A 23,112-nucleotide genomic window follows, 5' to 3' on the forward strand; every position below is an offset into this window, starting at 1 on the left:
TGGCACTAAGACCGCACTCAATGAGCTGTATACGTCCATTAGGAAACAGGAAGATGCTCATCCAAAGGTGGTGCTCCTAGTGGTCGGGGACTTTAATGCAGGGAAACTGAAATCCGTTATACCTAATTTCTACTAGCACGTTAAATGTGCAACCAGAGGGAAAAAAATGTAGACCACCTTTACTCCACACACAGAGAAGTGTACAAAACTCTCCCTCGCACTCCATTTGGCAAATCTGACCATAACTCTATCCTGATTCCAGCATACAAGCAAAAACTAAAGCAGAAAGCACCAGTGACTCGGTAAATAAAAAAGTTGTCAGATGAAGGAGATGCTAAGCTACAGGACTGTTTTGAGAGCACAGACTGGAATATGTTCCAGGATTCTTCCGATGTCATTGAGGAGTACACCACATCAGTCACTGCCTTCATCAAAAAGTGCGTCGATGACGTCGTCCCCACAGTGACTGTACGTACATACCCCAACCAGAAGCCATGGATTACAGGCAACATCCGCATTGAGCTAAAGACTAGAACTGCCGCTTTCAAGGAGCGGAACTCTAACCCGGAAGCTTATAAGAAATACCACTATGCCCTCCGATGAACCATCAAAAAGGCAAAGCGTCTAAACAGGACTAAGATTTAATCATACTACACCAGCTCTGACGCTCATCGGATGTGGCAGTGCTTGCAAACTATTACAGACTACAAAAGGGAAGAACAGCCGTGAGCTGCCCAGTGACACGGGCCTACCAGACAAGCTAAATTACTTATATGCTCGCTTCAAGGCAAGTAACACTGAAACATGCATGAGAGCATCAGCTGTTCCAGACAACTGTGTGATCACGCTCTCCGTAGCCGATGTGAGTAAGACCTTTAAACAAGTCAACATTCACAAGACTGCAGGGCCAGACAGATTACCAGGACGTGTACTCGAAGCATGCGCTGACCAACTGGCAAGTGTCTTCACTGACATGTTCAACCTGTCTCTGAATGAGTCTGTAATACCAACATGTTTCAAGCAGACCACCATAGTCCCTGTGCCAAGAACACTAAGGTAACCTGCCTAAATGACTACCGACCCGTAGCACTCACGTCTGTAGCCATGAAGTGCTTTCAAAGGCTGGTCATGGCTCACATCAACACAATTATCCCAGAAACCCTAGACCCACTACAATTTCCATACCGCCCAAACAGATCCACAGATGTTGCAAGTTCTATTACACTCCACACTACCCTTTCCCACCTTGACATTGGGAACACCTATGTGAGAATGCTATTTATTGACTACAGCTCAGCATTCAACACCATAGTGCTCTCAAAGCTCATCACTAAGCTAAGGACTCTGGGACTAAACACCTCCCTTTGCAACTGGATCCTGGACTTCCTGATGGCCGCCCCCGGGTGGTAAGGGTAGGTAACAACACGTTCACCACGCTGATTCTCAACACAGGGGCACCTCATGGGTGCGTGCACAGCCCCCTCCTGTACTCCTTGTTCACTCATGACTGCACGGCCAGACACGACTCCAACACCATCATTAATTTTGCCGATGACACAAACAGTGGTAGGCCTGATCACCGACAATGATGAGACAGCCTATTGGGAGGAGGTCAGAGACCTGGTCGTGTGGTGCAAGGACAACAACATCTCCCTCAACGTGATCAAGACAAAGGAGATGACTGTGGACTACAGCAAATGGAGGACCGAGCATGTCCCCATTCTCATCGATGGGGCTGTAGTGGAGCAGGTTGAGAGCTTCAAGTTCCTTGGTGTCCACATCACCAACAAACTATCAAGGTCCAAACACACCAAGACAGTCGTGAAGAGGGCACGACAAAGCCTATTCCCCCTCAGGAGACTGAAAAGATTTGGCATCAATAAAAAGTACATCACTGGGGCCAAGCTTCCTGCCATCCAGGACATCTACACTAGGTGGTGTCAAAGGAAGACCCAAAAAATTGCCTGGGCGCAAACCCAGACACTCTGGTGGCGCAGCTAGCACTGCGATGCAGTGCCCTAGACCACTGCGCCACCCGGGAGGCACCAAGATAAGGTTTTTAACTATTTATCTTGCTTTTGATGGAATACATTTGAAATGTTTGTCAGAAGATGAAAAAAAAAACAGCAGACAATTGACCTTAATTTTTTCCTCTCAGGTATTAGCAATATTCTTATTTTACATTAGTAAATGTTGATGTTACAGGGTGCAACGGAGTTGAGGAAATACCAGAGTCATCTAAAGAAAGTGAGTTTGTCTTTCTTTTTCATAAAGATGCTAAACTTTTTGTGTAAAATCTGAAAATGTAGCAGAAAATTGTTTCACACATTTAAAGCAATAAAAAGTCAGGCCAAGCTGTGAGAGAAAAACACAAAGGATTTGACCTAAAGGACACAACAAGGTCAATAAAATGTCAGAGTTGTCTGGAAAGGGGGAGCTTCTTTCCTTTTCATGAATTGCTTAATAGAAAACTATTGAACTATGGGTTCTATTAGACCTCATTGATTTGTTATCTGCATAATGAATGTATTTGTTATGTGTCAATTAATGGGGAGGAGGAACTTTGTGTATGGAAAGTTACTATGAGAAAAAAGGGGGACATAATGTATGTCCAAATTCTGTTGAGTATGGTGAACAGAAGGTCACTTGATGCACATGGAGAAGGTGGTGGTGACTTTTCTTCACAGATCAGAATCTTGGTCCTTCTCTCCATCATCATAATTGCAGTTCTCCTCTGCTGTCTGACCATCTACACCACCAGGAAATAGGGTAGTCACTATCTGGCCAAGTTGCAAAGTCAATAGCTGTCACGTTCTGACCATAGTTCTTGTGTGTTTTGCTTGTTTTAGTGTTGGTCAGGACGTGAGCTGGGTGGGCATTCTATGTTGTGTGTCTAGTTTGTCTGTTTCTATGTTTGGCCTAATATGGTTCTCAATCAGAGGCAGGTGTTTTGTGTTGTCTCTGATTGGGAATCATATATAGGTGGCTTGTTTTGTGTTGGGGTTTGTGGGTGGTTGTTTCCTGTCTTTGTGTTTTCTCTGCACCAGATAGGGCTGTATCGGTTTGCCACATTTTGTTATTTTGTATCGTTGTAAGTTTTCACAGTTTCATTTTATTAAACATGTTGAGCACTGGCTACGCTGCGTGTTGGTCCGATCCCTGTTACACCCTCTCTTCTCCTGAAGAGGAGGAAGGCTGCTGTTACAGAACCACCCACCAAAACCGGACCAAGCAGCGTAGTAACGGGCAGCAGCGACAGCAGCAGAAACAGCGATGTCAGGAGGAATGGACTTGGGAGGATGTATTGGACGGAAAAGGTTGCTACACATGGGAGGAGATCCTGGCTGGTAAGGATCGCCTTCCATGGGAACAGGTGGAGGCAGCTAGGAGAGCGGAAGCAGCTGCGAAGGGGAACCGGTGTTATGAGGGAACACGGCTGGCCAGGAAGCCCGAAAAGAAACCCCAAAAATGTCTTGGATGGGGGCTAAAGGGGGGTGTGGCGAAGTCAGGTAGGAGACCTGCGCCAACTTCCCGGGCTTGCCGTGGAGAGCGAGAGTACGGGCAGACACCGTGTTGTGCGGAAAGGCGCAAGGTGTCTCCTGTACGTATGTATAGCCCGGTGCGGTACATCCCAGCTCCACGTATCGGCCGGGCTAGAGTGGGCATCGAGCCAGGTGCCATGAAGCCGGCTCAACATATCTGGTCTCCAGTACGTCTCCTCGGGCCGGTGTACATGGCACCAGCCTTACGCATGGTGTCCCCGGTTCACCAGCACAGCCCAGTGCAGGCTATTCCACCTCGCCGCACTGGCCTGGCTACGGGGAGCATTAGGTAAGGTTGGGCAGGTAAACCAGGTAAGGTTGGGCAGGCTCGGTGCTTAAGAGCTCCTGTACGCCTTCACGGTCCGGTATATCCGGCGCCACCTCCTCGCCCCAGCCCAGTAACACCAGTGCCTACATCACACACCAAGCTTGCTGTGCGTATCCAGAGCCCTGTACGCACTGTTCCTTCTCTCCGCACTCGCCCTGAGGTGCGTGCCCTCAGCCCGGTACCACCAGTGCCGGTACCACGCACCAGGTGTATAGTCCGCCTCGAGAGTCCAGTGTGCCCTGTTCCTGCTCCCCGCACTAGCCTTGAGGTGCGTGTCTACAAACCGATACCACCAGTTCCGGCAACACGCACCAGGCCTACTGTGCGCCTCAGCAGGTCTGAGCTGCCTGCCTGCCCAGCGCCGTCTGAGCTGCCTGCCTGCCCAGCGCCGTCTGAGCTGCCTGCCTGCCCAGCGCCGTCTGAGCTGCCTGCCTGCCCAGCGCCGTCTGAGCTGCCTGCCTGCCCAGCACCATCTGAGCTGCCTGCCTGCCCAGCGCCATCTGAGCCATCCGTCTGCCCAGCGCCATCTGAGCCATCCGTCTGCCCAGCGCCATCTGAGCCATCCGTCTGCCCAGCGCCATCTGAGCCATCCGTCTGCCCAGCGCCATCTGAGCCGCCCGTCAGTCCCGAGCCGCTAGAGCCGCTCGTCAGTCAGGAGCCGCTAGAGCCGCCCGTCAGTCAGGAGCCGCTAGAGCCGTCCGTCAGTCAGGAGCCGCTAGAGCCGTCCGTCAGTCAGGAGCCGCCAGAGCCGCCAGCCAGTCAGGAGCTGCCAGAGCCGCCAGCCAGTCATGAGCCGCCAGCCAGTCATGAGCCGCCAGCCAGTCATGAGCCGCCAGCCAGTCATGAGCCGCCATTCAGTCCGGAGCTACCTCTCTGTCCGGAGCTACCTCTCTGTCCGGAGCTACCTCTCTATCCGGAGCTACCTCTCTGTCCTGAGCTACCTCTCTGTCCTGAGCTACCTCTCGGTTCGGAGCTGTCTCCTCAGTCTGATGGGACCCTTTGTGAGGGTTCCTAGGCCAAGGTCGGCGGCGAGGGTAGCCACTCAAAGGACGCTAAGGAGGGGGACAAAGACAATGGTGGAGTGGTGTCCTCGTCCAGCGCCGGAGCCGCCACCGCGGACAGATGCCCACCCAGACCCTCCCCTAGAGTTTTAGGGGGTGCGTTCTGAGTCCGCACCTCAGGAGGGGGGTACTGCCACATTCTGACCATAGTTCTTGTGTGTTTTGCTTGTTTTAGTGTTGGTCAGGACGTGCGCTGGGTGGGCATTCTATGTTGTGTGTCTAGTTTGTCTGTTTCTATGTTTGGCCTAATATGGTTCTCAATCAGAGGCAGGTGTTTTGTGTTGTCTCTGATTGGGAATCATATATAGGTGGGATGTTTTGTGTTGGGGTTTGTGGGTGGTTGTTTCCTGTCTTTGTGTTTTCTCTGCACCAGATAGGGCTGTATCGGTTTGCCACATTTTGTTATTTTGTATCGTTGTGTTCACAGTTTCGTTTTATTAAACATGTTGAGCACTGGCTACGCTGCGTGTTGGTCCGATCCCTGTTACACTCTCTCTTCTCGTGAAGAGGAGGAAGGCTGCCGTTACAATAGCACTGCCTAGTTCTCCAATTTATCTAATTAAAGTCCAATTTTAAAACTTTAAATTAAGACCAAAAGGCTCAGTTTTGTTTTCATAAATGTTTATGACATAGACCATTTTGACTTTGCAGCTTGGCCATCTAGTAGGAAATAGGAAATAGATCAAGCTAAGGCCAATGTCAGTAGAGGATTTATCACTAATAAAATAATCACTGTAATGAATATTTTTTTAAATTTACACAATAAATCTAATGTTCTCTTTCCTGTTGTTGTTAATATGGTCTGACCTTAGGCACCTATTCTGAGATGCCGTGTAATTTCAAACATATTGGGGCCTTGTGTAGAGGAGTGGCCAGTAAGAAACACATCACTTCCTGTTGTGACAGGAAGGAGCGGCTCAGTGTTGAGTGAGACCTGCTGAGGTGAAAATGACATGGCTCTCGTAGACTATCACTGGGGGATGAAATGGCCTTTGTATGTTACACTCTGAAGGAGAGTCTCTCTCTTATTGAAATGCCATAAAATAAATGAATGCTTAGCACCTATGCATTTATATTTACTATCAATTTACTTATTGTTTTCTCTTTTTCAGTAATGATTAGTCTTGTCCCAGTAATAGTACGTTTCACCAGAGTCGTAATGTGCCTGCCAACAGATGCTATGGATGGTGAAGCACTTGGGGGGTTGGGGCTGAGGGACACCAACAGTAACTTTCCACTGTGCATCATTATCTCCCTATTGAAAATGAGCAACCTGGGCCACAGGATGTCTGGCATTCAGCTCTCACCACACCACTCAGTGCATCAAAACCACACATTTGCTTTCCACACCTCTCTTCATCTGTTCATCTGGTCGAAACACCAGACCCCGCAGCTCAATAAGATTAGTGTGTAAAGAAAACAAACAAGGCCATTTTCATTCTCAAGCATTCAACAAGTGTACAAAGCACACCTTTTTATTTTATCTTACCTTTATTTAACCAGGTAGGCTAGTTGAGAACAAGTTCTCGTTTGCAACTGTGACCTGGCCAAGATAAAGCAAAGCAGTTCGACACATACAACAACACAGAGTTACACATAGAATTAACAAACATACAATCAATAATACAGTAGGAAAATCTATATACAGCATGTGCAAATGAGGTAGGATAAGAGAGGTAAGGCAATGAATAGGCCATGGTGGCAAAGTAATTACAATATAGCAATTAAACACTGGAATGGTAGGATGTGCAGAGGATGAATGTGCAAGTTGAGATACTGGGGTGCAAAGGAGCAAGATAAATAAATAAATACAGTATGTGGATGAGGTAGATTGGATGGGCTATTTACAGATGAGCTATGTACAGTTTACAATTGGCTCATTCATCCCCCTCCTCTCCCCTGTAACTATTCCCCAGGTCGTTGCTGCAAATGAGAATGTGTTCTCAGTCAACTTACCTGGTAAAATAACGGTAAAAAAATAAAATAAAAAATAAAAAAAATAAAAAATGTACAGTTGCAGTGATATGTGAGCTGTTCTGACAGCTGGTGCTTAAAGCTAGTGAGGGAGGTAAGAGTCTCCAGCTTCAGAGATTTTTGCAGTTTGGCAGCAGAGAACTGGAAGGAGAGGCGGCCAAAGGAAGAATTGGCTTTGGGGGTGACCAGTGAGATATACCTGCTGGAGCGCGTGCTACGGGTGGGTGCTGCTATGGTGACCAGTGAGCTGAGATAAGGCGGGGCTTTACCTAGCAGAGACTTGTAGATGACCTGGAGCCAGTGTGTTGGGCAACGAGTATGAAGCAAGGGCCAGACAACTAGAGCATACAGGTCGCAGTGGTGGGTAGTATATGGGGCTTTGGTGACAAAACGGATGGCACTGTGATAGACTGCATCCAATTTGTTGAGTAGAGTGTTGGAGGCTATTTTGTAAATGACATCGCCGAAGTCGAGGATCGGTAGGATGGTCAGTTTTACGAGGGTATGTTTGGCAGCATGAGTGAAGGATGCTTTTTTGTGAAATAGGAAGCCGATTCTAGATTTAATTTTGGATTGGAGATGTTTATGTGAGTCTGGAAGGAGAGTTTGCAGTCTAACCAGAAACCTAGGTATTTGTAGTTGTCACATATTCTAAGTCAGAACCGTCCAGAGTAGTGATGCTGGACAGGCGGGCAGGTGCTGGCAGCGATCGGTTGAAGAGCATGTATTTAGTTTTACTTGCATTTAAGAGCAGTTGGAGGCCACGGAAGGAGAGTTGTATGGCATTGAAGCTCATCTGGAGGTTAGTTAACACAGTGTCCAACGAAGGGCCAGAGGTATACAGAATGGTGTCGGCTGCGTAGAGGTGGATCAAAGAATCACCAGCAGCGAGAGCGACATCATTGATGTATACAGAGAAGAGAGTTGGCCCGAGACTTGACCCCTGTGGCACCCCCATAGAGACTGCCAGAGGTCCGGACAACAGGACCTCCAATTTGACACACTGAACTCTGTCTGAGAAGTAGTTGGTGAACCAAGCGAGCCAATCAATTGAGAAACCAAGGATGTCGAGTCTGCCAATAAGAATGTTGTGATTGACAGAGTCGAAAGCCTTAGCCAGGTCGATGAATACGGTTGCACAGTAATGTCTCTTATTGATGGCGATTATGATATCGTTTAGGACCTTGAGTGTGGCTGAGGGGCACCCATGACCAGCTCTGAAACCAGATTGCATAGCGGAGAAGGTACGGTGAGATTCGAAATGGTCGGTAATCTGTTTGTTAACTTGGCTTTCAAATACCTTAGAAAGGCAGGGTAGAATAGATATAGGTCTGTAGCAGTTTGGGTCTAGAGTGTCTCCCCCTTTGAAGAGGGGGATGACCGCGGCAGCTTTACAATTGCAGTTTACAATGCTATTTATTCATGCTTATTCGTGCATACACAGGGATTTGGCAAAAGCGTATTAAAAAAAACTTACAAGCAATATGCTAGGTAATATATGCTAGGAAGACATATTCCCCTCTATTGACTTTGCCCTTTGCTTTATCTATGTATTTGTGTTGTAGAGGAGAATGCAAATGATGAGACAGAAGAGGAGAATTCCAGTTCTTATGATGGAGAGAAAGACCAGGATTCCCATCTGGGCAGCAAAGTCACCACCCTCAAAGTCCAACGTGGTCCTGTTCCCAAACAGTATCTCCCCACATGATGTCACTGCCTAGTAGTAAGTCCCAGCATCAGAGAGGCTGAGGTTCCTCTTGGGGAGGTTGTAGACACAACTCTGTGTAGGAGACCCAGCATCAGGGCTCTTCTCACACTGATCACTCCAGTCTCCATGGTGGTAAATAATTCCTGGATGGGATTCTCCTGAGCCATGTCTGAACCAATAGATACTGTGTTCTCCTGCACAGGTCTCAGTGTGTATTGTACAGTTCAGAGTCACAGAGTCTCCTGGCTGGACTGTCTCAGACACAGCCTGCTGAACAACATGCTGGGTCCCGGCATCTGCACCGTTCAATGCACATAAAAACAGAAAGGTTCTACTGAATAAAAAAATCGAATTAAATATTCATTATAAGATAATCATAAACAAAGATTCTGACAAGGCCACGTAATTGAACTTCTGAAATACTTACCCTCATGAATCAGAAATATGCCATTCCCGAAAGTCGTGGTGTCATAATCGCATCCACTACAGTAATATATCCCCACGTCTGACACCATGGCATCTGAATGGTCCTCACAAAAAGGTTCCCGCTCCTCCCCGCAGCAAACCGAGGTTATTGAACTCCCAATAGAATGTAATTGTGTTGGAGGAAGCATAAAGACTTAGCATTAACATTGGAGCTTGTTCAACTGTGAGCTTACACAGTTAGTAGCAGTAGACTGTGGTAAGCCCCTTAGAAATCAAGCGTTCTAACTTAACTGTTTTTCCCGGAATGAAGGTTTTCCAAACATCAGACTGAATGACAGCAGCAAGAGATAATGCTTTAAAAAAACAAACATTATATTTGTATTTTTTATTTAACCTTTATTTAACTGGACAAGTCAGTTAAGAACAAATTCTTATTTACAATGGCGGCCTGCATTACAGTTTTTTCTGATTGCTTAGGCACTATCTTTGAAACTATAGGCTATTTTTGCAAAACTCTACACACTTAACAGCAAAACCTTACACCAAACCGGCAAAACATTATACATCTCTTGCAAAAGCAAACAATTCATGCAAAACTCTTCAAACTCTTTAAAAAAAAAATGTTTTGCGTCAGTACAGTACACACAAACCATCATTTCAATAAGCACACGAAGCACCAACTACGCACTGATAGTATAAATGAATGCAGGGCATAGCAGTTTCCCCATCCTCTCCTTCTCCCCGTTCTACTTCACCTCTTCCTTCTCCTCCTCCTCATCATCCTCCTCTTCCTCCTCCTCGTCCTCCTCTAGTTCTCACCCCTCTTCCTCTCTGTCCAACATTGGCCACCATTGTTGTCTAAACCAAATGTTTACTTGTGGCCTATTTATAGTGGTCAAGCTCTGATTTTTAAGTGAACTCGTTGTGTGATGAAGAAGTGTGATGAAGAAGGCGCAACAGCGCCTCTTCAACCTCAGGGGGCTGAAGAAATTTGGCTTGTCACCCAAAACCCTTACAAACTTTTACAAATGCACAATCGAGAGCATCCTTGTCGGGCTGTATCTTAGCCTGGTACTGCAACTGCACCGCTCTCAACCGCAAGGCTCTCCAGAGGGTGGTGCGGTCTGCACAACACATCACCAGGGTCAAACTACCTGCCCTCCATGACACCTACAGCACCCGATGTCACAGGAAGGCAACCACCCAAGCCACTGCCTGTTCACACCGCTATCATCCAGAAGGCGAGGTCAGTACAGGTGCATCAAAGCTGGGACTGAGAGATTGAAAAACAGCCATCAGACTGCTAAACAGCAATCACTAACTCAGAGAGGCTGCTGCCTACATTGAGACCCAATCACTGGACACTTTAATACATGGATCACTAGTCACTTTAAACAATGCCACTTTAAATAATGGCACTTTAATAATGTTTACATATCTTACATTACTCATATCACATGTATATACTGTATTTTACACCATCTATTGCACCTTGCCTATGCCGCTCGGCCATCGCTCATCCATATATTTATATGTACATATTCTCATTCACCCCTTTAGATTTGTGTGTATTAGGTTGTTGTTGGGGAATTGTTAGATTACTTGTTAGATATTACTGCACTGTCAGAACTAGAAGCACAAGCATTTCGCTACACTCGCATTAACATCTGCTAACCATGTGTATGGGACCAATAGAATTTGATTGATTTGATTTGAAGGTGGACTCCAATCAAGTTGTAGAAACATCTCAAGGATGATCAGTGGAAACAGGATGCACCTGAGCTCAATTTCAAGTCTCATAGCGAGGGGTCTGAATACTTATGTAAGTGAAGTATTTCTGTTTTAGATTTGTAATACATTTGCAAAAATGTCCAAAAAACAGTTTTTGCTTTGTCATTATGGGGTATTGTGTGTAGATCGATGAGGGGAAAGAATGAATAATCCATTTTAGAATAAGGCTGTAATGTAATAAAATGTGGGAAAAGGGAAAGGGTCTTAATACTTTGTTAATGCACTTTATGTAAGTGTCACTTCTGCTTCCTGTAAATAGACATTGTAGTCCAATACCAACTACTACGCCCCCTACCAATGAACTACATTTTGACCTCACTGTGATCTCAGGGTGAATTAAGAGGTGTTTTCTGATTCTCAGCCAGACAGAGCAGAATAGATCTACAAACAGAATGGCCAGAACCTTCCTACAAGCTCTACTGCTCTATGGATTGAGTAAGTAAGCTACTGTTAATAAACATCGAGACTAAAATTGATTGTATCATCCTTTCTAGAACCAAAGATGAGCAGATCAGAGTGCATTGCATGATAACGTTTAGTGCACCACTTTTTTCTAACATGTAAATGTGATATCACCGATTATAGTCATTAACGTAGGACTTTGTTCTTTGTATTTCAGCTTTGGTTTCTCAGTCTCAGACTATGGAGGTCCGTACTGGGGATACCATCACCTTGCAGTGCTCCAATGTTACAACGGCTGTGGGACATACAGCATGGTTCAAGCAAGTCAACGGATCAGAGCCTGTGTGTATCTCGTCTATGTACGGCTTTAATTCAACACCTCATCTCCACAATGGTTTTCAAAGGAGACATTTTGAAATGTTCAGCAACCACACCACTATCTTTCTGAAAATTACAGAAGTGGAAATAGCTGACTGTGGTCTGTATTTCTGTGGACTGTATCCACATAGCCACATGTTCTTTGTCAACGCAACATATCTAAAAACTAAAGGTACGTTTTCAACTATTTATCTGGCTTTTGATACATTTGAAAATGTTCATCAACCTAATCAGGAGTTATCATGAAACAAAGGCAAACCATTGATGGACATATTTTTTAGCATTATAATTTTGGAAAAAAAACTACTTCTCTATTCTTACTAATCTCAATGTTACAGGGCACAGTGGAGGTGAGGAAACACCAGAGTCATCTAAATATAATGAGTTTCTCTGTCTTTCTCATGCAAATTCAAAGCCATGTTTTAAAAAAGAATCAAAAGCGCAAACATGTTTTGCTCTGTCACAGACTGATTTGATTCCATTTCATATATTAGGAGAGTGTAATGGAACAATCAGTCCAGTAGGAGAGGGTGATGACATACACCTAGGAGAGGATGATGATGGAACCATGTACCTCCTTCCCCTGGTTGTGATCCTGGGTGTTGTGACTGCTGTTCTACTGATAGTCATCCTCATCCTGGTCCTCAAGATCAGACGAGACTCAAAAACACACAGCACAGGTACAATGGAGGACCATAAACGTTTTCAGCAAGGCGCATGTGTCAGATTTTAAGATGATAAATTGTGAGAAAACCACATGCACAGGATATTTCTCTCTGACCAAATGTCTGTACGGTAACAGAGTAACATTTATGTTTAAATAACTGTTTGTGTCCTGACCCAAATAATTATGTTCTTATTCAGATATCGGGGCTCAACTGCAGCCACAAAATAGCCAGGTAATAGAAACGGTCATATTTACTTGTTTTCGTACATTAACAGTACTTGATTAGAATTGTGTGTTTTGTTGAGATTTGCTTGATATGTGTAGTCTTATTATATGTTTTCTACAGGATCCGGATCAGGACCCAGACTCTCTGAACTACGCAGCACTGAGTTTCCGTCAGAAGAGGTCCAGAAATAAGAAGACACCTAAAGGTCAAATGATGGAGATGGAGCCACATGTTGTTTATGCTGCCACAAGATAATGTCAAATGTTTTAAGGTTGATATCAGTGTAGCACTGATGAAGAACGAATATAATCTTTAGAATACTTTTTCCCCCTTGTAATATAGAATTTACTGATTGTTGTTGTGGTGCTCTGTACCCCAATAGAGCTCGCCAGCTTTTAGTCCTAAAAACAGAAATGAGTTAGCCATGGCTCGTTGGTCAAAGCCTATGGGGAAATGAATGGGGTTTTTGGAGAGTTTTTGGATAAACAACGACAATAAGGTCTGAGGTTAACACAGGCTTAGGAGATCTTATATGTTTTGTTCAGTCAGTTAACATGACCTTTATGAATTACGAAGCCTTTATGTGCTTTTTTGGTTACATAAATGCTTCAAAATTCTTAAAGTGACGTAAACTAATGAAGATGATCTCACAGAACAAAACGTATAAGATTTCCTAAACCTGTGTTAACCACAGACCTTATTTGCAGCGTTTATCCAAAAAAACTTACCAAACCCCATTAATTTCCCCATAAACTTTGACCAACGATCCACGGCGGAGTTAGCCTCCGTTAGTGACTTCAAAAAAGACGCCATTACTATTGCTTTCTATTCCAAGTACTCAAAAATCCTCTTGAGACAGCAGCTATGGTTGGGGCTAGTGGTGCTGCTACCGTGTTGGGGTGCTGGCATGTTGGGTATCGCTACCGTGTTGTCGTCATGTTGTGTTGCTACCACGCTGTGTTGTTGTCTTAAGTCTATCTTTATGTAGTGTTGTGGTGTCTCTCTTGTCATGATGTGTGTTTTGTCCTACATTCATTTTTAATCCCAGCCCTCGTCCCCGCAGGAGGCCTTTTGCCTCTTGGTAGGCCGTCATTGTAAATAAGAATTTGTTCTTAACTGACTTGCCTAGTTAAATAAAGTTTAATATATATATATTATTTTTTCTTTTAAATAGAGGAGGGGAGCATCACTTCCTGTGGTGTGAGTGACAGAAAGTAGCAGCTCAGTGTAGAGTGAGACCAGCTGAGGTGAACATCGCTGGGTCTCTTATAGTCTTGACAGAAAGATAGCAATCCATCTTAAAAACAATTATTTAGAATTGATTCCTAAACTTTTACCATCTTTTGAAATTAAAGATGACATAGACATGGGTGAATATCTCTAATTCTGTATAAATACGATTTAGGATGCAAACTGCAACAAAACTGGGTCCCCTTTGACCAAACACATAATACTTGTAAAGTATCTTGAAGGTGAAATAAACAATAAAATACATATTGTTTGTATAAAATTATTTAATTTTATGTTGTGTGTATAATGGTGACACTGACAGGCCAAGTTAATATACACTGTGGTAAACACGCTTTCTCTGCTGAAGTCAAGCAACCTGAACCGCTGGAAGACAGACAGACAGACAGACAGACAGACAGACAGACAGACAGACAAAGACAAACACTATGATATTTCAAATCATTATCTGCTGTTATCACAATTTTTATGGTTTGATTTATTTGAACGCATGATGTACAATGGTATGTATGGTGGACACCTGGGGTTTGGGACACCTGTACACCGCCATCTGCTGTTTAGTCAAATAACCACATATTTAATGGGTTTTATTCTACTTCTTTAACACTTGTAGGCCTACTTCAACCATAGTGCATCCATGACGTGTTTGCATGCATAAGGAATGGATCTATTACCAATAGGCCTACTGCTCTAATGTTGAATGTGCCGAGGCAGATGTCAATACTCTCAGCAGACTCATCTCATGCATTCGCTGCAGACCCAACATCCTCGAACTGTGGTCAGTGTCACCTTGCTGGTGTGAACCGAGATGGAAGAAAAAACACATACATCTTTGTGGTCAGAAGTTTCCACTGAACAACAAAACAATCAGACATCAAGCCATCACAAATGTGGCATCAACATTTGGCATTTTTTCTTAGGTGCTTTTGAGATCACACCTCATCTTTTCTGAGACATTGGGTTATATTTGTTATGGTTTGTTACCAAGGCAGTTTGATTTGCATACTAGATAATGATGTTGCTAATTGTGCTCCTAGGGCCTGTGATAAACCGTGTGGTAACTTTGGTCAACATGCACTTTTAGGATATCTGTAATTTTTCTGGACACAGTGATTCTGATAACCAACAACCAATCATTTTGACCTTATTTGACCTTCAACACTTTCTGTCCATAGTTTCATATTGCCACTATTCAACGCCTTGTTAACACTTACCTGACAAACCCGTTATCTACCTATAACATCAATCAAACAAGGTCTGCATCCTAATTGGCACCCTATTCCTTATACAGTGCCTTCAGAAAGTATTCACACCCCTTGACTTTTTAAACATTTTATTGTGTTACAAATTGGGATTCAAAGTGATTGAATTGTCATTTGTTTGTCAACGATCGACACAAGATACTATTTTAATATCAAAGTGGAAGACACATTGTAACGTGTAAAACATTCTTTAAAACGAAACACTAACATAACTTGATGAGATAAGTATTCAACCCCTGAATCAAAACATGTTCGAATCACCTTTGGCAGCATTTACAGCTGTGAGTCTTTCGGGGTAAGTCTCTAAGAGCTTTCCACACCTGGATTGTGCAAGATTTGCCCATTATTCTTTTCGAAATCCTTCAAACTCTGTCAAATTGGTTGTTGATCATTGCTAGACATGCATTTTCAGGTCTTGCCATAGATATTCAAGCCGATTTAAGTCAAAACAGGAACATTCACTCTCTTCTTGTTAAACAACTCCAGTGTAGATTTGACCTTGTGTTTTAGGTTATTGTCCTGCTGAAAGGTGAATTAATCTACCAGTGTCTGGTGGAAAGCAGACTGAACCAGGTTTTCCTCTATGATTTTACCTGTCCTTAGCTCCATTCCAGTTACACTGTATTCAGGACAAAAAGTGAATTGCTTTGCCACATTTTTTGCGGTATTACTTTAGTGCCTTGCTGCAAACATGATGCATGTTATGTCATATTTTATTCTGTACAGGCTTCCTCTTTTCACTCTGTCAATTAGGTTAGTATTGTGGAGTAACTACAGTGTTGTTGATCCATTCCTATGGCAGGCAGACAATTCTGTAACTGTTTTAAAACTTATTAGGGATCAGCATCATTTTTTCAATTTTCGCCTAAAATGGCATACCCAAATCTAACTGCCTGTAGCTTAGGCCCTGAAGCAAGGATATGCATATTCTTGGTACCATTTGAAAGGAAACACTTTGAAGTTTGTGGAAATGTGAAATGAATGTAGGAGAATATAACACAATAGCTCTGGTAGAAGAAAATACAAAGAAAAAACTACCTTTTTTTGTATTTGTGTTGTACTGATAACTTGAAGAATGAGCAAGCTACATGACATTTAGTATGAAGTCACCCAGGTGTCCTTCACAATTTGCCCAAATGTAACCAAGTGGCCAAATTGGTAAATTGATACATTTTCAAGAACATAACTATATAGAAAACATACAAAAATTCTATGCTAATAAAAAATACAAGTTTACACACTCCCAGGAATGTCAAACATTATGGATCATTAGCTTCCCTACATAAAATGTACTAACAGGAGACCAGACAAAAATGCTGATACAATGTCTCTAAACACAGAAGTGAAATATTTAAGATAAGGGCCAAGTTAGCAGCCAACACTGATCTAATGTCATAAGTGAAGACACTACAAACACAAAGTAAAAAATATATGAATAAATGTACACGTTATTTACAATAACTGTACCTAAAACTCGCCCTCTACATAAGAGTGTGCTGCTGGTCCCAAGTCCCTTTCAGCTGTAAAGCACTTACCAGCCTCTACTTGTAGGCTGGCTGGGTATTCACACCTCTAGATGGCCAGGCGGGGGGTTGTTGTGGAGACAGAGAGAGCAGCAGTTAGACTGAGTGGGGGATGAAGGACTTGAAGGAGGTCTCTTTGAAGTCAGTCTTTACCACTAGACAAATCAGTAAGAACTCAAGTTTATTACTTATTATATTGAACATTTATTATAGCAATACATCAAATAAACAACAGCACATCTATAAACATATTTTATATTGAGTGAAGAACACTGTGGTGAAGGTTGTGTTCCAATCATTTTTTTGTTTTTTTAATTAACCTTTATTTAACTAGGCAAGTCAGTACAAATTCTTATTTACAATGACGCTTATAATTGTGCGCCTCCTATCACGCCTGAGGCCTGGATGGACTAGGACATAGAAACCAACATACAGGTACTGTCCTATTCGAAAGAACTCTCATTCTGGGGTGATTTTGGTGACAGTCTCCTGCTAGATTTCTGAAAAACTCTCCTAACCTTGAAGAGCTTTGTCACACTATCTACAGCATCAACCAAATGACAAGTGTGCTTCTGAAATGGCACCCTGTGGGCCCTGCTCAAAAGAAGTGCCTCTGGCCAAAGGCAGTGCACTATATAGGGAATATGGTGCCATTTTGGATGCAACCAAGGTCTCAGCCCCCACCATCACACCAAAACTTCTTTCCGAACCACACTCATACCACATGTGTATATGCAGACCAGAACCTGATGTTGTTACGATATTCATCTGACAAAGGAAACAAAATACTTTATCACATTTGATGCCTGATATCTATCAGAATGCTTTTGATAACTTGAGAATGTATTGAGAGGATATACAAATCGTATAGATACAATCTCTTTGTGTGAGCACTATAGAGATGTAGTGAAAGTAGGTATGAGGATGTACAGAGCAAGCTTCCCCCTGCTGGTCAGGTCCTATATTGGTAATTTTGAGATCCATCAGAAATATGTAAACGTAAAAGCAATCTTTAGTGTACACATTCAACAGTCTAATATATACACATATATATATAAAATTAAGTGCACCAATAGTATTCTGTCTGATGTAAAATTATTTGCCATAATGTCCAAGATTCTTGAATTAAACTGCTAGAGAAAGCAGTTGTGATATCAATGAATAATGTTTATGATAATGTTAATGCTACTAATACCTTTTATGAGCAGTTGTGTAAAGTATTTAAGTAAACACATTTTAACCTCTTGACTCTCACTCCCATCTGTAACACAGGACGACTAGTCTACGCATGAGAAGATGCCGTCATCGGAGGTGGAATTATACAATGACCCAACTATGTTTATTTTTTTTTGCTGACCTTTAGTACAGGTAGGTTTAAGGAATCCATATGTATCAAAACGAACTGCATTAGAAAATGCTGACAGAATAGAGGGATGAGAAGAGACTAAAAAACATGTGAAGATATTCAAGTCATGTAAATCTTTGTTTTTATCCTTTCTAAAGGATGGTCTACTACCACCAGACAGTCTAATATCCTAAATGCATTCATCTCTGTATACACAGTTGATTTGGAATGTTTCTTCTCGGAAACCGAAGCAAGTTACTTCAACTGGCTCAAGATGACAGTGGGACAAGCTCCAGTCTGCATACTATCGCTTTACATTCACTCCAACATTCTATGGGGAGTTTAACCAACAGCACCTGGTTTGTAGCAAGGAAAGTGGAGCTAGTTTTGTGCTGACTATTGAAGACGCCAGACCATCAGATATGGGGATGTGTTACTGTGCCACACGAGATTGATGCCATGATCCTCGGAAAGGGTGTGTTTCTTTTGCATTAGGGTAAGTAACAAATATATGTATTATCATGTGACTATCTGGCTCTTTTAAGTGGCTATATTAAAACAAAAAAAATTATGAGAACCTTGGTTTTACTCTGTTATAAAAAGGTGCAGATTCCAGGAACCAGCATCTTACTCAGCAGTCTATGTCTTAGTCAGTCCAGCCAGGAGACTCTGAACTGTATAATACACACTGAGACCTGTTCAGGAGAACCCAGGAGAATCCCATCCAGAATAATTTACACACATGACAATAGTAGTGATCAATGTGTCTACAACCTCCCCAAGAGGAACCTCAGCCTCTCTGATGCTGGGACTTACTAATGTCCTGTGGCTTTGTGGGGAGATCCTGTTTGCAAACGGGTCAAAGCTGGACATTGAAGGTATTTTGCTTTTAACCTATAAATTTTGATTTTATTATTTAATAATTCATCTCTGATCTGTCATAATTCAAGACAAATCAAACTCTAAAATAAATTTGCTGATGCAACTCTGAATTGTAAAAGGGTCGAAGACGAAGCTTACAAAATTTGACATGTATACCTGTGTTTCTAAGAAAGAATATCAACAACTTCCTTTAAACCCCAAACTCCTAGCTTTAATTGTGTCCAACATCTTGAGTTTGATCGCCATCGTTGTCCTCCACATCTGAATGAGAAGGAAGAAATGTTCTATATCATTACAGGGTAAGACTCTTTTACTGGTGATTCGTGTTTCTACTTAAATGGCTCCTGCCATTTTGTGTGGTCATTCACATGTGACCAGGGGCGTCATGCACCCAAAAAAATCTGAGGGCGCACAAAGTATGTGAGAATGTCTGGGGGTGGTCCGTAAGGGGGCTAGTCCCCCGTACGTACATTATTGAATTTTTCAAACACATTAAACAGTTTTTCCTGCAATCTAGAGCCATACTCATTATGCTTAATTCTATGTTTTTTTTTAAACGGTCTGTTTTTCTGTATATCTAAGCATACTTCTCTGCGTCTCTGTTAACATCTGGGTAAAAGATTGAAAGAAATGTGAGTCTTATTCAGTACATTTAGTTATTGCTTGCTTTTCTAAAGTCTACCAACCTTGTCAGCAGGCATGCCAGCTAAGATCGTTAGACAAGCTAGCTACTCTAGCATGATTGATAGCCTGAAATGGCTTCTTGGTAGCTAGTTATGAGGTTCGGTGATTGGGAATCTGGGCTGGCCAGGACCGAGTTTGGGAAACCCTGCTCTATGGTGATGTCTTGACTTCCTTGATCTGTGTGTACACCACCTATCCAGCAGAGGGCAGTAAGCTTTCACAAGGGGAACAGACTACAGGCAAAGAAGGGATATCATCATTCACATTTTTTTTTTTTTTTTTTAAACATTTGAGTCATTTAGCATACTCTTATCCAGAGCGATTTACAGTAGTGAGTACATTACATGTTCATACTTTTTCATCACCAGTCATATGATGACGGCTATATGTTGGTTTATAGAAAAAGATAGATTATCTGTAGTTTGGCCTAGATAGCCTTCCAACATTATGTACAGTACCATTGTTTGGAAAGGACACTATCAAACCAGAGTGAAGAAACAAGATTATGGTTTTAATTATTTTATTATGAGTGCATGCCATATCAGGGAAAAAGTTTATTAGGACTATACACTTTTAAATCCAAGTATTCAAGTAGTACAGCTGTAAAAACCACTACAACTATTTACAGTATAGGCTGCAGTATACAGTTGAAGTCGGAAGTTTACATACACCTTAGCCAAATACATTTAATCTCAGTTTTAAACAATTCCTGACATTTAATCCTAGTAAAAATTCCCTGTCTTAGTTCAGTTAGGATCACCACTTTATTTTCCGAATAATAGTAGAGAGTGATTTATTTCAGCTTATGTCTTTCATCACTTTCCCAGTGGGTCAGAAGTTTACACACACTCAATTAGTATTTGGTAGCATTGCCTTTAAATTGTTTAACTTGGGTCAAATGTTTCAGGTAGCCTTCCACAAGCTTCCCACGATAAATTGGGTGAATTTTGGCCCATTCCTCCTGACAGAGCTGGTGTAACTGAGTCAGGAATGTAGGCCTCCTTGCTCGCAAAAAGACGAAGGAGGCCTTCGTCTTTTCAGTTCTACCCACAAAATTTTCTGTAGGGCTGAGGTCAAGGCTTTGTGATGGCCACTCCAATACCTTGACTTTGTTGTCCTTAAGCCATTTTGCCACAACTTTGGAAGCATGCTTGGGGTCATTGTACATTTGGAAGACCCATTTGCGACCAAGCTTTAACTTCCTGACTGATGTCTTGAGAGGTTGCTTCAATATATCCACATAACTTCCCTGCCTCATGATGCCATCTATTTGTGAAGTGTACCAGTCCCTCCTGCAGCAAAGCACCCCCACAACATGATGCTGCCACCCCCATGCTTCACGGTTGGGATGGTGTTCTTTGGCTTGCAAGCCTCCCCCTTTTTCCTCTAAACATAACAATGGTCATTATGGCCAAACAGTTCTCTTGTTGTTCATCAGACCAGAGGACATTTAAATAGCTGCAGTGCCCTCTTCAGTCCACCAAGGAGCCACCTTCCTTTTCTCACCCCTTTCACTCACTGGCACATATCAATTTGCAGCACTCAAAATCAGAGAGGTCAGAGGCAGCACATACATCAACTGTCCAACAGACTTTAAGCAATGATCACCAAACTTTTCCCAGTCTGCTTTTTGAAAGCACCATCTTCTGAATGTTACCCTATCTGGAATAGTAACATCAAGGTGCATGGTGTATGAAATCGGGAAATGATCACTTCCAACAGTAGAATCATTCTATCAGGTTTCAGGTAAGACCCAAGTGCAGACTGTGTTGAAGTAACAATGTTTATTGCTAAAACAGGGGCAGGCAAACGACAGGTCAAGGCAGGCAGGGATCGATAATCCAGAGTAGTGGGGCCCGAGGTACAGGGCGGCAGGCAGGCCCAGGGTCTGGTCAGGCAGAGGTCGGTAATCCAGAGTAAGGGCAAAGGCACAGGACAGCAGGCAGGCTCAGTCAGGACAGGCAAGGGTCAAAACCAGGAGGGCGAGAAAAAGAGAGACTGGGGAAAAGCAGGAGCTGAGACAAAACGCTGGTTGACTTGAACAAACAAGACGAACTGGCAACAGACAAACAGAGAACCCAGGTATAAGTACCCAGGGGATAATGGGGAAGATGGGCCACACCTGGAGGGGGATAGAGACAAGCACAAGGACAGGTGAAACAGATCAGGGCGTGACACATTCATTATATTCCATTCATACATAAATGCAATAGAGTTAGAAGCCATTGTGAGGTCCAGGCAGGATGTAACCCCTCTAACAACATCAACTCTTGTACCACATCCACTGTTAAGACATACTAATGCTCATATCTTCCACAATAGTACCATTAGCATCTGTATGTGTGCTTCCCAATAAACTACTATGTGCATTATTGTCGGCGAACCATATCTCTCTAGTGCCCAATTTTCCTGATATTTCATGAAACATCGCTACAGATAGTTGACGACAAGGGTTGTAAAAATTGTGTCACTTAATATTACTACCTGCAATGTAGATTTACACCATCGCACATTCATATTCAGATGGCACAGTTAAATTACGATATGCAAGACCTTCTCTTATGAACTTAACACACCCACCGCCCTGTTTAGTTGATCTATCAGATCTGATTGAGCAATAACCAGGAATAATAAAAGCAAGATGTAAAAGCCATGTTTCTAGAACACATATCACTTCAGGTTTGATCTCTAAATCTATTACATATTTGTTAAACTCTTGACCGTTAGAAAAAAGGCTTCTTGCATTACACTGATGGATAACAAAAACCATAACGCTAATTGTAAATCATACAGACATTCCATCATTAGTATTATTAGGAGTCAACAGATCAACAATTATGGCGACAGTGATATCTGTTACTCCTAAAACCTCTGTAGCTGCTTCCACAATCTTCAACTTGGCAGTTCTTCTTTCCACAAACGCGGGCAAGTTGATAACCTTTCCAATGAAGGCTAAAAAAGTCAATCTGATTAACTATTAAGGTGTCCTTTGAAACAACACATATTTGTGAGCGCAAGATTTCTGAACAGGTATCCTATCCGTGTCTGGACCAACATAAGTAACATTTCTTACAGTAGGTCCACTTATTCCAGGAGTAGCCCTATTATCTCCATCATTCTGCCTAATAGTTAAACCAATCTGCCTTGAAGCCTCTGCATACGAGACATAAGTGATTTTATATCTTTGGACCTCTCTAGCCTATTTCTGTACTTGGCATCCACCCCCTCCCCACCACCACCACACACACTCTTACACATTTACAACATTTAACCTTGACATTGTTTCCACATTCAACATAATCATGTTCCCCTACACACTTGGCACATCTTTTCTTTCCTTTACACAGAGCCGCTACATGTCCCATTCCTTGGCATTTAAAACACCTTAATGGAGGTGGGACAAACTCTTTAACAGTGAAAGCCAGGAAGCCCATCTGTTCTTTCTTTGGTTCAACCTTCTCAAACATGAATAACACTGACAGGCTTTCACTTCTCTGCCTCTCTTTCTTACTGAACAGCCTTTTGGCTTCAACCACTATGTTCCCCTCTACATTTTATTTTATATCATCTATGGTGGAACCCCAGAAACGACCATCCTCAGCCTAGCCAAAGCTCCAGGGACATGACCTGTGATTTTCTTCCCATTGAGAGTTGTCATTTTCAGA

The 23,112-nt window shown here is 42.8% G+C and overlaps 1 protein-coding gene and 1 pseudogene across 1 annotated transcript; one reads left to right on the plus strand and one right to left on the minus strand.

Moving 5' to 3' along the window:
- Positions 1-2,345: 2,345 nt before the first annotated feature.
- LOC129864696 (uncharacterized) lies at positions 2,346-9,891 on the minus strand (annotated as a pseudogene).
- Positions 9,892-11,192: 1,301 nt separating this feature from the next.
- Positions 11,193-13,969, plus strand: LOC129864813 (uncharacterized). Its single transcript, XM_055937100.1, has 5 exons — positions 11,193-11,265; positions 11,450-11,782; positions 12,105-12,290; positions 12,475-12,509; positions 12,624-13,969. The coding sequence occupies exons 1-5, from the start codon at positions 11,223-11,225 to the stop codon at positions 12,756-12,758; spliced, it is 732 nt and encodes a 243-aa protein (XP_055793075.1). The 5' UTR covers positions 11,193-11,222; the 3' UTR covers positions 12,759-13,969.
- Positions 13,970-23,112: the final 9,143 nt, after the last annotated feature.

This window comes from Salvelinus fontinalis, chromosome 11 (genome assembly GCF_029448725.1).
Source record: "Salvelinus fontinalis isolate EN_2023a chromosome 11, ASM2944872v1, whole genome shotgun sequence".
NCBI lineage: Eukaryota > Metazoa > Chordata > Actinopteri > Salmoniformes > Salmonidae > Salvelinus > Salvelinus fontinalis.